The sequence below is a fragment of the Bos indicus genome, chromosome 12, assembly GCF_029378745.1.
Source record: "Bos indicus isolate NIAB-ARS_2022 breed Sahiwal x Tharparkar chromosome 12, NIAB-ARS_B.indTharparkar_mat_pri_1.0, whole genome shotgun sequence".
NCBI lineage: Eukaryota > Metazoa > Chordata > Mammalia > Artiodactyla > Bovidae > Bos > Bos indicus.
In genome coordinates, this window is record NC_091771.1 from 71,468,426 (window position 1) to 71,485,271 (window position 16,846).

Here is a 16,846-nt window from a genome sequence, read left to right on the forward strand (position 1 = left end):
AAATGTAGCCTCTTTTTTATGCATTGCTGTATGTAGTTTGAAGACAAAATGATAGGACACTGAAAGAGGAACTCCTCAGGTCAGTAGGTGCCCAATATGCTACAGGATATCAGTGGAGAAATAACTCCATAAGGAATGAAAGGATGGAGCCAACACAAAAACAATACCTAGTTGTGGATGTGACGGATGATAGAAGCAAGGTCTGATGCTGTAAAGAGCAATATTGCATAGGAACCTGGAATGTCACTTCCATGAATCAGGGCAAATTGGAAGTGGTCAAACAGGAGATGGCAAGAGTGAACGTCGACATTTTAGGAATCAGCGAATTAAGATGGACTGGAATGGGTGAATTTAACTCAGATGATCATTATATCTACTACTGTGGGCAGAAATCCCTAAGAAGAAATGGAATAGCCATCATGGTCAACAAAAGAGCCTGAAATGCATTACTTGGTTGCAATCTCAAAAACGACAGAATAATCTCTGTTCGTTTCCAAGGCAAACTATTCAATATCACAGTGATCCAAGTCTATGCCCCAACCAGTATCACTGAAGAAGCTGAAGTTGAATGGTTCTATGAAGACCTACAAGACCTTTTCGAACTAACACCCCAAAAAGATGTCCTTGTCATTATAGGGGACTGGAATGCAAAAGTAGGAAGTCAAGAAACACTTGGAGTAACAGGCAAATTTGGCCTTGGAATATGAAATGAAGCAGGGCAAAGGCTAATAGAGTTTTGCCAAGAAAACACACTGGTCATAGCAAACACCCTTTTCCAATAACACAAGAGAAGACCTTACACATGATCACCAGATGGTCAACACCCAAATCAGATTGATTATATTCTTTGCAGCCAAAGATGGAGAAGCTCTATACAGTCAGCAAAAACAAGACCAGGAGCTGACTGTGGCTCACATCATGAACTCCTTATTGCCAAATTCAGACTTAAAGTGAAGGAAGTAGGAAAAACCACTAGATCATTCAGGTATAACCTAAATCAAATCCCTTATGATTATACAGTGGAATTGAGAAATAGATGTAAGGGAATAGATCCAATAGATAAAATGCCTGATGAACTATGGACTGAGGTTTGTGACATTGTACAGGAGACAGGAATAAAGACCATCCTATTGGAAAAGAAATGCAAAAAAGCAAAATAGCTGTCTGGGGAGGCCTTACAAATAGCTGTAAAAAGAAGATAAATGAAAAGCAAAGGGGAAAAGGAAAGATACAAGCATCTGAATTCAGAGTTCCAAAGAATAGCAAGGAGAGATAAGAAAGCCTTCCTCAGTGATCAATGCAAAGAAATAGAGGAAAACAACAGAATGGGAAAGACTAAGAGATATCTTCATGGAGAAGGCAATGGCCCCCCACTCCAGTACTCTTGCCTGGAGAATCCCATGGATCCAGGAGCCTGGTAGGTTGCAGTCCATAGGGTCGCTAAGAGTCGGACACGACTGAGCGAATTCCCTTTCACTTTTCACTTTCATGCATTGGAGAAGGAAATGGCAACCCACTCCAGTGTTCTTGCCTGGAGAATCCCAGGGACAGGGGAGCCTGGGGGGCTGCCGTCTATGGGGTCTCACAGAGTCGGACACAACTGAAGCGACTTAGCAGAAGAAGCAGAGATATCTTCAACAAAATTACAGATAACAAGGGAACATTTCATGCAAAGATGGGCTTGATAAAGGACAGAAATGGTAGAGACCTAAGAGAAGCAGAAGATATTAGGAAGAGGTGGCAAGAATACACAGAAGAACTGTTCAAAAAAGATCTTCATGACCCAGATAATCACGATGGTGTGATCACTGACCTAGAACCAGACATCCTGGAATGTGAAGTCAATTGGGCCTTAGAAAGCGTCACTACTAACAAAGCTAGTGGAGGTAATGGAATTCCAGTTGAGCTATTCCAAATCCTGAAAGATGATGCTGTGAAAGTGCTGCACTCAATATGCCAGCAAATTTGGAAAACTCAGCAGTGGCCACAGGACTGGAAAAGGTCAGTTTTCATTCCAATCCCAAAGAAAGGCAATGCCAAAGAATGCTCAAACTACCACACAATTGAACTCATCTCACATGCTAGTAAAGTAATGCTCAAAATTCTCCAAGCCAGGCTTCAGCAATACATGAACCGTGAACTTCCAGATGTTCAAGCTGGTTTTAGAAAAGGCAGAGGAACCAGAGATCAAATTGCCAACATCCGCTGGATCAAGGAAAAAGCAAGAGAGTTCCAGAAAAGCACCTATTTCTGCTTTATTAACTATGCCAAAGCCTTTGATTGTGTGGATCACAATAAACTGTGGAAAATTCTTACAGAGATGGGAATACCAGACCACCTCACCTGCCTCTTGAGAAAGCTATATGCAGGTCAGGAAGCAACAATTAGAACTGAACATGGAACAAAAGACTGATTCCAAATAGGAAAAGGAGTACATCAAAGCTGTATATTGTCATGCTGCTTATTTAACTTATATTCAGAGTACATCATGAGAAACATTGGGCTGGAAGAAGCACAAGCTGGAATCAAGATTGCCGGGAGAAATATCAATAACCTCAGATATGCAGATGACACCACCCTTATGGCAGAAAGTGAAGAGGAACTAAAAAGCATCTTGATGAAAGTGCAAGAGGAGAGTGAAAAAGTTGGCTTAAAGCTCAACATTCAGAGCACGAAGATCATGGCATCCGGTCCCATCACTTCATGGAAAACAGATGGGGAAACAGTGGAAACAATGTCAGACTTTATTTTGGGGGGCTTCAAAATCACTTCAGATGGTGATTGCAGCCATGAAATTAAAAGACGCTTACAACTTGGAAGGAACGTTATGACCAACCTAGATGGCATATTGAAAAGCAGAGACATTATTTTGCCAACAAAGGTCTGTCTAGTCAAGGCTATGGTTTTTCCAGTGGTAATGTATAGATGTGAGAGTTGGACTCTGAAGAAAGCTGAGCGCTGAAGAATTGATGCTTTTGAACTGTGGTGTGGGAGAAGACTCTTGAGAGTCCCTTGGACTGCAAGGAGATCCAACCAGTCCATCCTAAAGGAGATCAGTCCTGGGTGTTCATTGGAAGGACTGATGCTAACGCTAAAACTCCAATACTTCGGCCACCTCATACAAAGTGTTGACTCATTGGAAAAGATGTGATGCTTGGAGGGATTGGAGGCAGGAGGAGAAGGGAACGACAGAGGATGAGATGGCTGGATGGCATCACCGACTTGATGGAGATGAGTTTGCGTGAACTCCAGGAGTTGTTGATGGACAGGGAGGCCTGGCGTGCTGTGATTCATGGGGTCGCAAAGAGTTGGGCACGACTGAGCCAGTGAACTGAACTGAAGTGTTTGTAGTTTGTTAATATTTTGTCAAGAATTTTTTGACAAAAACAACAATTTATCTGTTGTTTGTGAAGAATATTGGTCTGTAATTTGCTTTTCTTAAAATATATTGTCAGCTTTTTGTATTAGAATTATGCAGGCCTCATGAGAGGGCATGGGAAAAGTTTCCTTTTTGTGATGGTCATTAAAGTGTCAACTTTAATGCTTGACTTCAGGCTCTACTACAAAGTGACAGTCGTCAAAACAGTATGGTATTGGCACAAAGACAGAAATATAGATCAATGGAACAAAATAGAAAGCCCAGAAATGAATCCACGCACCTATGCACACCTTATCTTTGACAAAGGAGGCAAGAATATACAATGGAGAAAAGACAATCTCTTTAACAAGTGGTGCTGGGAAAATTGGTCAACCACTTGTAAAAGAATGAAACTAAGATACTTTCTAACACCATGTACAAAAATAAACTCAAAAATGGGTTAAAGATCTAAATGTAAAACCAGAAACTATAAAACTCCTAGAGGAGAATATAGGCAAAACACTCTCTGACATAAATCACAGCAAGACCCTCTATGACCCATCTCCCCAAATATTGGAAATAAAAGCAAAAATAAACAAGTGGGACCTAATTAAAATTAAAAGCTTCTGCACCACAAAGGAAACTATAAGAAAGGTGAAAAGACAGCCTTCAGAATCGGAGAAAATAATAGGAAATGAAGCAACTGACAAAGAGTTAATCTCAAAAATATACAAGCAATTCCTGCAGCTCAATTCCAGAAAAATAAACAACCCAATCAAATATGGGCCAAATAACTAAACAGATATTTCTCCAAAGAAGACATACAGATGGCTAACAAACACATGAAAAGATGCTCAACATCACTCATCATCAGAGAAATGCAAATTAAAACCACAGTGAGGTATCATTTCACGCCAGTCAGAATGGTTGCTATCCAAAAGTCTACAAGCAATAAATGCTGGAGAGGGTGTGGAGAAAAGGGAACCCTCTTACACTGTTGGTGGGAATGCAAACTAGTACAGCCACTATTGAGAACAGTGTGGAGATTCCTTAAAAAAACTGGAAATATAACTGCCATACAACCCAGCAATCCCACTGCTGGGCATACACACCGAGGAAACCAGAATTGAAAGAGACACATGTACCCCAATGTTCATTGCAGCACTGTTTAGAATAGCCAGGACATGGAAGCAACCTAGATGTCCATCAGCAGATGAATGGATAAGAAAGCAGTGGTACATATACACAATGGAGTATTACTCAGCCATTAAAAAGAATGCATGTGAATCAGTTCTAATGAGGTGGATGAAACTGGAGCCTATTACACAGAGTGAACTAAGCCAGAAAGAAAAACACCAATACAGTATAATAAGGCATATATATGGAATTTAGAAATATGGTAACAATAACCCTGTATGCGAGACAGCAAAAGGGACACAGATGTATTGAACAGTCTTTTGGATCTGTGGGAGAAGGCAAGGGTAGGTTGATTTGGGAGAATGGTGTTGAAACATGTATATTATCATATAAATAAAAAAGTGTCAACTTGACCACACTACATTCCCCAGTTATTCAATCTGTAGATGATATCTGTGTTGCTCTGTAGGTATTTTATAGATGTGATGATTAAAGTCCATAATCAGTTTATTTTAAGTAAGGGCAATTACCCTGTATAGTTCTATGGACACAGTTCAGTTAATTGAAATGCACTAAGAGCTACAGCTTCCCTAAAGAAAAAAGAAATTCATTCTGTGGATAACAGCTTCAGCTCCTGCCCAAGAATTCCAGCCTGTCCTTTGTAACAGCCAGCCCTGCGGATTTTGGACTTGCCTAGCCAAGTCTGATTGTGAAGTATTATCTATTTTATGTTGTTAGATTCAATTCATTAGTATGCTGTATTATCTTCTTTTGATTCATGTTAATGGTAAATTTTCCCTTCATTTTTTATCTTTTATATTTCATGGTGCTTTCAAAGAACCAGGCTTTGTGTTTGTTGAGTTTTTTGCTTAGAAGTTAGTTTTTTATTTCATTCAGGTCTACTTTTTTCTTATTTCTATTATTATGCATACATATGCTGAATTTTTGAATTATAAGATGGGTCTGAAAACCCTTGAATTTAACTTTTTTAAAAAACTTTTTTTCAAAATTTAATTTTATTGAAGTATAGTTAATTTATAATGTTGTGTTAGTTTCATGTGTACAGCAAAGTGATTTGGTTATACATATATTCATTCTTTTTTTAGATTATTTTCTCAAATAGATTACCACAGAATATTGAGTAGAGTTCTCTGTGCTATTATTTTTAAGGTATTCTTTGTAAAATTAGCAAATAAATGGTTTCCAGTATTGAATTTTTAATAAACTTGAATCCTAACAAAAGGTAGAAAGGAAGCTATTGATCAATGAGATACACTAAACACGAAGGAGGAAGTGCACCATGTTTCCCTAATGCTTTCTGTTGTGCTGGTTAACAGACTATAAATCAAACCCCACCTTTCACTCTTCAATGGAGTTAGCTGTGCTCTCAGTTGTGAGCTGCCTGAAGAATATACAGGTCCCAGAGTTGGTGTGGTTGTGAAAAGATACAAGGCAGCGAAATGAGGGGTGAAGAGTGTGGTTAGTGTATCCCAAGGAAAGGACAAGTTTAGAAAAGCTTTGTCTTAGGGTTTGTATAGACCTCAGCATACAAAGAAGACACCCCAGTGTTTTATAATGTTCTGATTTAACAGAGTTAACCAAGGTGGGTGAGATCAAAACAAACAGGGGTGATAAAGCAAGGATCTGGGAACCAGAGCTGATCTCTGAACTTATTGAGATGTGCAGGGTACCATATCAGCTTACATGCAGATTCAATACTGACCCTACGTTGATGTTACAATTAGGAGCTTACCTTTAAAACCTTCCATGGTTTCTTTTTGCTTCTATTCTCCCTGTAATTGAAGGGTAATGAGTATCATTGGATAGGAATTACATTTTATTTCTCAATCCTTTCAGAATTTCATGTAGTCTGTTCAGGGTTTTATTGCATCCACAAGAATCTTGTGTTATCCAGAAGCACAATCTATGTGATAGTCTTTTCATTGACAAGTTATTTTTTTATCTCTTATATTTCCAGGATAAATGGATAGAAGAATCTCTCCTACACCCACATCCATAAACCACTGATCAAAACTAGTCATCATTTTTTCTCTTTAAAGGAAATCTTGTCTTGTTTTCTTACCAAGAAGTGACTCTTGCTTTGTTTATTGTACTTAAGTTATACTTTTGCAAAATCAATAATAGTGTAGGGCAATCTGGATGATTTGTACCTACCACAACTTGAAACAGAGTTCTTAAGAGTCTGACTGCAGAATTAAAATCTCGGAAATTCTTTTGAGATGTTAGCAGTCTTAACGATCCTGATTCTGTTTTTTTAATACTGTAAACAAATAATAAAAGTACTATCTACTGATTAAATATATATTTCACATTGTACCTAATATAAGTATAAAAGCAAGCAAGAAAGAATTTACATAAAAATGTGTTGCACTTTATCGCTCAGTCATGTCCAACACTTTGCGGCCCCGTGGACTGCAGCCCACCAGGCTTCTCTGTCCATGGTGATTCTCCAGGCAAGAATACTGGAGTGGGCTTCCATTCCCTCCCCCAGGTGATCTTCCTAACCCAGGGATTGAACCCAGGTCTCCCTCATTGCAGGCAGGTTCTTTATTGTTTGAGCCATCAGGGATCCTCTCATGCAAGAATGTAATAAGCCAAAAATATAGATAGCATATTTATTTGCATAAAATAAGGAGAATATATTTTTACTGCTGTTTATAGAAAACATGTTCTTTGGCACAAGCTTCACACAAAATATCAGGAACAAAATCCCTTGGAATTACATTTAAAGTTACATGTAGGTAAATACCTGGGAATTTCTATAGGACTGTAAGCAATTTGGAAATTAAATGCCAAGGAGGCAAACAGGTCCTTGTATTTCAAACTGTGTTTGAGAAAGGAATATGTTAAAATCTGCAGTATTAGTATACAGTGTTAACTCTACATGTGAGATTTTAACATTTCATTATCATCCAAATATAGATGTTAACCATTTAAACTACTGAGTCTAATGTTGTGTCCTTGGGGTTTATGTATTTTTTTAAAATTAGATTTCTGCCCCTCCCCCCCCCCATAATTTTGCTTCCTGGGATTATAACTCATCATTCTTATAAAGAAAGATTTTTCTTTTTATTTTTAAAAGTACAGTTCTTAAATTGACACGTTAGTGTGTTCTATTAGTGAGCACTTTTAGGATCTTTTACTGATCAGTCTGCTCTCTGAACTGAGCAGGCTGTTACTACCTAATTAGCTGGGAATCTAGAACTGGTCCCCTCATGGGAAAGACCAGATATGGCCCCAAGAAACCCAACAAAATTAGAAAATGCAGACAGAAGGAAAAATATATAAAAGAGTATGTTTAGACATTATTTTTTAAATGTGAATTTTATCTCTATATGTGATATAGTATCAGGCAGAAATTAAAAGAACAAACTTGGGGTCAAAATGACAGAATTTTCTGAATTTGGGCAAATCAATAAGCCCCTCTGAACATCACTGCAAAGTTTCCTACTTTGTAAATGGAGAGGATAATCCATCCTACTCATATTGATGTGAGAATGAGATTAAATAAAGCCTATGAAATACTTGCAACATGAGACTCATGATAAGCCTTATGAAATGTCATCTGTTAATGATATTTAGGTGTGTTGGGTGACCATGATTTCTTTGCTTGTTGGCTAGATCTAGAGAATTGTGGAACTTCAGTGTAATGAGAAAATTTGTCATGGACTCTAACAATAAAGCAAGGTCTTATTTTTCAATTTTTTTGGTTGGGCACATTTTTTAAACAAAACCATTAACATTTACACAAGCGTTATTTTCTTTGCTATTTTTTTGTATACTTCACGTACTATTCATTTAGATGCCAGTGTGGCTTGTCATAAACAGCTGCTCATAGCACAGCATCCTTTCGCGGGATGAAAGGTGCTTGTTAGACTTCCTTCCATAGGTGGTGGTGACATGTTCTCTACCTTAGTCATCCTGACATCCTAACCAGGCTACTTACCTGCATTAAGAATGCTGACCTGGAGTGGACACAGTTGAATTTCCTGAGATTCACAAGTTTACAAAATCTAGATTTTGTACTTCTACTGGTATCAATATAACAATTCCTGGTGCATAAAATAGAAAATGTGAAATTTATCTTCTCTTTGACTATATTGAATAATCTGGTTTGGTTTTGTTGATCCAGAGGTCCACCACTTTCCCCCTTAGTCACCCATAAATGCTCAGGAGTTTCAAAACAGTAAATCTGCACCAATAAAAAGGATAACTGGAAAGAGAAAGAATATATAGAATGAGAAAAGACCATCTCAAAAATGTTACTTGCTGCCATATCCCTAAGGATATCAATCTTTGGAAGGCCTAGAATTGGGTAGATAATACAGGGAGGACAGAAATTGTAGTCATGAAGTATACTGGTCATATTATTTTAAAATTGCATCTTCAAACAAAATAGACCTCAGATACATTTTTCACTGTGACCAGAGAAAAGCCACAATCATGTTGGTACATGTGACATCATTACCACATCTAGGCCTTGTGGTTCAGCTAGTAAAGAATCCGCCTGCAATGCGGGAAACCTGGGTTTGAGCCCTGGGTTGGGAAGATCCCCTGGAGAAGGGAAAGGCTATCCACTCCAGTATTCTGGCCTAGAGAATTCCATGAACTGTATAGTCCATGGGGTCACAAAGAGTTGGACACGACTGAGCGACTTTCACTTAACTAAACTAAAGGAAAAATAGCACCTGCTCAAATATGTCCTTGGATAATGCTAAGGTGTTCTAGTGGTTAGAATGAGTGGTCTTTTGGGGTCCAACTTCATGAGATTCTTAAGATTCTTTGGGCGCATAAGTCTTTGAATACCTCATCCCTCCTCCCCTGGCTTCTGGCGTCCAGAACATGCTAAAGGATGTTAATGATGGAGTTAGAGTTTTTATTTGTTGTGTATGAACTAGTTAGCTAGTTAGCACTAGTTAGCATTACCTCATTTAAATCCTACCACCATCCTTTCATGTTGTTGGTATATCCCAGTTTTTACTAAGGTTGAGAGTGAGGTATAGAGTCTTACTCTCCCTGTTTATTCAAGAAGGTTAGCCCTAAACCCTGTCTTAGCACAATACTGGTCTAGTGGAATTTCCCTTTCAGATGTAGGCTGTCATTCTCTACAAACTAAAGAATTTTTCTGAATTGTGAAAAATCACCATTTTCTCTCAAGTGAAGATTTCATCTAAGAATTTTTTTTTTATTTATTTATGTGGATTCATAGACTTTGGATAGAATTTCCCAAACGGTGTGCTCCAAATGGAAAATATATTAAAATAATTATCCTCCTTATTTTGAGGGGCATCAGGACTTGGGTCACTTACTCTGGGTCAGTATGGATTTTTCTGTATACCCATCATTGTCTCTGTGCCTGTGTGAGAGAGGTACAGAAGCACTGTCCATGGTGATGTGGGCCATCAGATGGGCCTGAAATCCAATCAGGGGAATTGTGTGTGTATCTTGAGTTGGACTTTTTGAAATTCCTGGGAATGTCTGAGAAAGAAATGAGATTGGCTTCAAGGAAGCATACTAGAATCTTTTGTTTCCTTCTGTAGATGTTGATTTTTTTCTTGGATGCTATTTTCATCTTCTACAAACTTCTATAATGGGTTTGAGATAGCTGATAATAAAAGACTCACAAATCTACATATGTATAAATGTAAACCCATACATTATATATGTGTATATGTGTGTATATATATGTATAATATCCAATCCACAATAAGAGTGGCTAAAGTATTACCTACAAGTATAAATAAACCTGTTAGAGACATCCTCTTTTAATTACTTCAGAATTTAGGGTCATGAAATCTGAAGGACCTAACCTAACTAGGGAGCTTCTGAGAGCATTAGTAATGTACCGGGGTCCAGCCCCGGTTGGATCCAGGGATTCCCTCAGGAGGTCAGCGTTGGTGAAAGGACAGATAAAAGGAGAAAGAGACAGAGGCTTGAACTAACTGGTTTACACAGAAAGCCAATAAAACCTGTGACATCAGGTTTGCACTGACCACGGAGGCCACAGACGTCCTCTCAAATCACAGAAGGTGCCCCACTTCAGGCACCTTCTCAAGTAGATCTTAGAAGCCTGGGCAAATAAGTGGTCTCAGAGGGCCCCCACGCTCCAAATTAGTCATCCTGAAGGAAGAACAGAGAAGAAAAGAAGAGAAAAGGAAGCAAGAACGACACGGGGAGACCAAGCCTGTTGAGCAAGGTCCGCAACTTTATTTTCCAAAGTAGCTTTTATACCTTAAATTGTGCATAGAGGATAATAGGGGGTGTAGAGTCATGCAAGGTCAGCAGTCCTTGACTATATCAAAGCCAGGCTTTCTTTCTGCAAACTTATCATATACAAAGCTTTAGGTGATTTACATCATCTTCTGGCCAGGAGACCTGTTAACATTTTATGACCCTTTCTTCTGAATAATGGTTAGTCAATCAGAAAACTTATTTTCTCTAAAGGTGATTATTCTAAAGTCAGGTGCCACCCTCTGAAAGCATTAGATAAAGTTGCATTCCTATAGGGAAAAAGTGTGGTGGGTTATAACAAGAAAAGAATTAACTCAAGGGTACAAGGTTACAAACATTAAAGCTACTACTTACATTTCTATATACCAACTATATTAATCAATACACTCCCAGGGACACAGTACATAAGGGATATGGAAACTTGGCAGCAAGCATTAGCTCAACAAAGAAATCCTCTACTAGTTCTATTCTAACAATTTTAACTCTCTGAGAAGCTCTGCATTGTTAGAATATCTTAAACTTCCCATGCCTCTCGTGGTTGGGAGGCTGTGAACAATCACATGCGTAGCTGCAAGAGTCCAAACAAACCTGTCAGGTAAGCTAGAAAGTCATCAGAGGGGTTTGAATTGAAACACTCCTACTATGCCCAGGAGACTTATTAACTAGAGCTCTAAGTTGATTTTTTTCAGAGAAAGGTGGTCAGGGATAGCCCCTGTTAATGTCAGAAGAGTTGGTGAAAGTCGTGAAATAGTAAAACAGACAGATTCTGGTTTTGGGGTAGCTGCTCAGGCAGATCCAGGGGGGCCCTTGAGCCCTGACTCGCCTTGCCCATCAGGGCTCTCCCACATGACCTTGTCATGGGTGGGAACTCCCGTGCTGGCTCCCAGCAGTAATGGGTCTTCAGTTCATTTCACTTCAGTCATTCAGTCATGTCAGACTCTTTGCTGTCCCATGAATTGCAGCATGCCAGGCCTCCTTGTCCATCACCATCTCCTGGAGTTCACTCAAACTCACATCCATCGAGTCGGTGATGCCATCCAGCCATCTCATCCTCTGTGGTCCCCTTCCCCTCCTGCCCCCAATCCCTCCCAGCATCAGAGTCTTTTCCAATGAGTCAACTCTTTGCATGAGGTGGCCAAAATACTGGAGTTTCAGCTTTAGCATCATTCCTTCCAAAGAATACCCAGGGAAAGTGAAAAAGTTAGCTAAAAGCTCAACATTCAGAAAACGAAGATCGTGGCACTGGTCACATCATTTCATGGGAAATAGATGGGGAAACAGTGGAAACAGTGTCAGACTTTATCTTTTGGGGCTCCAAAATCACTGCAGATGGTGACTGCAGGCATGAAATTAAAAGATACTTACTCCTTGGAAGATAAGTTATGACCAACCTAGATAGCATATTGAAAAGCAGAGACATTACTTTGCCAACAAAGGTCTGTCTAGTCAAGGGTATGGTTTTTCCAGTGGTCATGTATGGATGTGAGAGTTGGACTGTGAAGAAAGCTGAGCACTGAAGAATTGGTGCTTTTGAACTGTGGTGTTGGAGAAGACTCTTGAGAGTCCCTTGGACTGCAAGGAGTTCCAACTGGTCCATTCTAAAAGAGATCAGCCCTGGGTGTTCTTCAGTGGGTACCTAAGGAAGAAACATTGGTACAGGCCCCTGTGGAGCCCTTCATTTTGATCTTACCTCTGCTTTCCAGGTTATCTGCCAAGCTAGGTTAGTCATAAAAGGCCCTCACGTGGGGAGAGCCAGATCATTGAAACTGGTGGATGTTGTCCAAATGATGCGGGTCTGCTAAAAAAATGTAATTTGTATTTTTCTCTGGTTGACATTTTAGTAGGATTTTTTGATAACCAACAATGGGGAGCCAAGTGACTAAAGACTAGACATAGCAGGAGCTGGAAGGACCCCTCCCCATGAGCATGGAGAGTCCAGCATGGTGGGATACACAGTTAATGCAGTGGCTTTAAGAAATCATTCATCTGTAGGTCTAATAGGAGAGAGGTCAGACAGCCCTATTTTTCTCCACTTATGATTGGAATTTATTCCTTCAGAATTCTGTCCTCTTCACTCTGAGTTTCATATTGATACCACGGCAGAGATTGGGAAAAACAGGAAAGGCACATGGATCTCTATCCAGAACATGCTGTTTGGCTCACAAGGGCTCCCAGACACAAAGTCATGGTTCCGGACATTTCCTCCTCCTCCTCTCAGGCTCCCCCTGCCTACAGCTATGGCTCTAGGATTTTCTGAGTACAAACTGCTCCTTTCTCCATGACCTGCAGTCCTTCCCTGGAAAACTTAGGACAACCACTTACCCTCCTAGCTTCATGTATTATCTGTAAATGAAAATAAAGTTTTTGCTTTTCTCATTCAGAAGATGGTTGTGAATATCCTCTGAGAAAACTGATCAGGAAGAGCTGTGAAATGATAACCTGAGTCTCTGTGATAACAGACATTACCCCCCTAATCCATCCCTCAGAGACATGACATTCTGGGGCCAGCTGCCCTGGGTGACAAGGTAGGGAGGCTCTGAGGTGGCATATGTGGGATGCAAGTGATAGTGGTGCTGAGAGGACACAGAACAACTGGTGTTAATTTGGACAAACATCTTAACTTAATCCCAACTCCTTTTCCGTCCAAATCTCCATCAACTGTGATTACCACCTACTGTGATTACTCTTTCTATTTGTTAAACCAGCCTGTAAATTTCAGTCCTAAGTCTTCTCAGAATTGTCTAAGAATTTTCAGGTATTCCTCTCTGTGTTTCCCTAGCACTCAGTACCATGTTCAAATCACCATGGATTTGTATCCATCTGAGATCATAAACTCCAGAGGCCTTGGCCTAGGCCTTGTGAATCTGCATGTCTCCACCAACCCACTTCTCTCTTAGCAAGCAGATGCTAAGTATTGACTGTATTCTTATTGCCTGAAGCTGCCCACCACATTATCATACTTTTCCTGATAAAGATGAATGCTTACATCAGCATCAACCAATGATTTGTAGAAGACTATTCTCCAAGATAAAATCATCTCACAGATGATGTGGTAATTAAGTGAATGTTCATGGAACTTTTAGCACAGTGCCTTGCATATAGTAAATGCCTGGTAAATGGTGTCTGCTGTTGTTATAATCACTAACCTTTGAAATGTACATTTTATATACTTAGCACGATGATAGAAAGTTGGCTGTATGTTAGGGGAAAGCTTAAATATGTCATAAAGTCTCATGACATGGGCTTCCCGGCTTTGTGACTTATACTTTGGAGTGTCTATCAGGTTTTCCTCTCCCTGGGCCTCAGTGTCTCCATCTGTAAAATGAGATAATACTGTTACTAGGTAGAGCTCTTGTGAGGATAAACAAGTTAATGCATGTGAAGTATCAAATGTTCAGCCCTGAACACAGTCAGCACTCAGTAAATGTTAACTATGGATAGAAAACCAAGAAAGAGGAATTTCCACTTCCAAAGATCAATTTTCTGGACCCTGAATTTGTAATTAACCACTTCATTATCCCTGCATGTATAGCTGAGGCTTCCGGATTCCTCATCCTTGATGCCTGCTCACTCATCCCTCTAGTAACATCTGCTGACTCCTGATAGTTTGGGATTCAGCTCCTACTCTCTAAACCTCATATATTCTCTTCTGTTAAAGATAGTAATGACTCCCTTATAGTGCTACTGAGTGTATCACAAGAGCAGATAACTAGGAAGTTCTTATCAGAGTGTTTGGCTCATACAATAAACATCATGAGGACCACCTATAATTTTATTTCTTTGGATAGAAAAGCATTCCTTGCTGTTCCAACAAGTCTTTCAAGGAAAGGAGTTCAATCCTAACTACACAAACCATTAAAGTTTATCTTTGAAAAGTATCCTTGACATGGAGGTCTCTGTATTTTTGTTATTTCAGATGTTTCTACTTGTGATTGGTGTGGTGGGTGTGATGGTGGCTACGATTCCTTGGGTGGCTATACCTGTGATTCCCCTTGGCATCATTTTCTTTGTTCTCCGGCGATATTCCTTAGAGACATCACGAGATGTGAAACGCCTGGAATCCACAAGTGAGTACCAAGGCTCTCAGGTTGGGAGGGCAGTACTGGCTGGCTTTCATTTATGCTATAATTAACCACACCCCTGAAATTCTGCAGATTCATTCTTCTTGAATTTCTCACTAAGTTAATTTTAGGTAATTGAATGTATTACCACTGAGTCCATGTGTCCCTTAAGGCAAATGGACCTGGTGATGGGTCAGTTCCAGTTTGAATCTTAGGACAGGGAATATAAGCGCCATGAGGACAGGGACTGTTTCTCTCTGGTTCATGACATACTTCCTAACACAGAGTATCAAGCCTATACATTTTTTAAAAATAAAATATTTCATCATGTTGGAACTAAGCAGAAGGAAAACAGAGAATTTTTCTTCTCCTTAAGTTACCAGAAATGACAAGAAAGGAAACAATTAGGAAAAGGATAGGAGACATCAGGAAATATATGTTAGAACTGATATATTTGAAAAATACATTCTTTCACATGTTTATGTAAGTTGCAGTTGTTAAATGTATTGAAAAGATAAGTCCTGTTATTTTCAGCTTTGCTGTTTATCATCACCAGTATTTGGGGTGATACAACAGGGTGATCCCCTGTTTTTCTAAACTACTCATATAAATAGTGCTGAAAATGATCCCCTAGGAGAACACAGGAGGGGGAATATGTTCAGTATGCATCTGGCCTACTACCCCATTCAACTTTCTAGTTTTAGAATAATGGAGAACAGGGACTTTCCTGGTGGTTTTATGGTTAAGAGTCTGCACTTCAATTTAGGGGGCACAGCTTCATTTCCTGATTGAGTAACTAAGATCCTGTATGGTGCAGCAAAAAAAAAAAAAATGGAGAACACATTTTATGATTAATCATTCTATAGGTAATCACAGATTATGAAATAATTGAATTTATCTCATTATTAATATATATATTTCATCACTAATAAAACAAAAAATAAGGAAAATCGAATTGCTATGTATTTCTTAAAAAGTTATAAGAACTATAGCTGAAAAGTGAGGAGGGAAGGTTTGTATCAGAGACCTCAACCATTAATAATTATTTCAAATTAATACCAACTTAACCTTCTAGATACCAAGCCAAGTAGAGAAGCATATTGAGTCCCATGGTTCTTTGTATCTACTAATGGAAAAATTTCTCAATTCATCCAGTCACAGAAGCTTTTTTCATTGTGACATTTGCATGTTTTGTTTCTGTAGTAAACACTTAAGAAGTATTTATTCTAATTATTTGTGAAAAGGATAGTTATCATCAGTTTCATAAAAGCTATATAAAAAAATTTGGTCATCAAGAGAACCAGCTAAAGTTTCATAAAGTCCATTTTTGTGAGATGTTTGAATGGATGAATAGCAGTAGAGCCCAGATGTGAGTGACATTGTGCTGATGCGACCTGGGGAGGCAGAAGAGGGAGTGATGAGCTCCATCCAGTCCTCTGTGTAGACAAGGCTTCAGACGTTTTATCGTTTGAGGCTGCCCATGAAATTCAGTCAGTCAGCAGTCTTTTTTCAAGAAGAAGTACAGGATTTTCTGTGTTTGTTCTGGGGAGTTTGAGGACTTTGGCATCATCCTTGTACAATATTGGGGCTCTTTGCACCCAGAGGTTGGAGGTTTTCTGAACATAAATAATAATAATATATGATATTAATAAATCGATAATATTTTATTAATAATACAATAATATAATAATTTTTCTGGAAAAAAAATGTGCATCGTCACACATGGGCATCCTTAATCCTGATTATTCTCTCTCTGAGACACTACTGTTGTGATTAAGCACAGCCTTGGAAGTAAGGCATGGTTGACTCTCAACACCCAGGTTTATCACTAATGTGGGTCAATATACTTAATACTGAGCAGAGAGTTCTCTTAATCCTTCAGTCTTTGGAGTTCTCATGAGGATTTATTGAACTGATGCTTGTAAAGTGCTTGGTGGCCACTACTAAAGGCACTAGAACCATGAACATAAAGGGATTAAAAACTTATTCACAACTAGCAGGTCTCACACGGCTTGAATGATAACCTGCAGCCATGCTG

The 16,846-nt window shown here is 39.1% G+C and overlaps 1 protein-coding gene across 1 annotated transcript in view; it reads left to right on the forward strand.

The window, feature by feature from the left end:
* LOC109567082 (ATP-binding cassette sub-family C member 4-like) overlaps positions 1-16,846 on the forward strand; it is a 171,231-nt gene that overhangs the window by 93,871 nt on the left and 60,514 nt on the right. Inside the window, 1 exon segment of the mRNA XM_070799964.1 lies at positions 14,664-14,814. Coding sequence (XP_070656065.1) covers positions 14,664-14,814 — 151 coding nt within the window.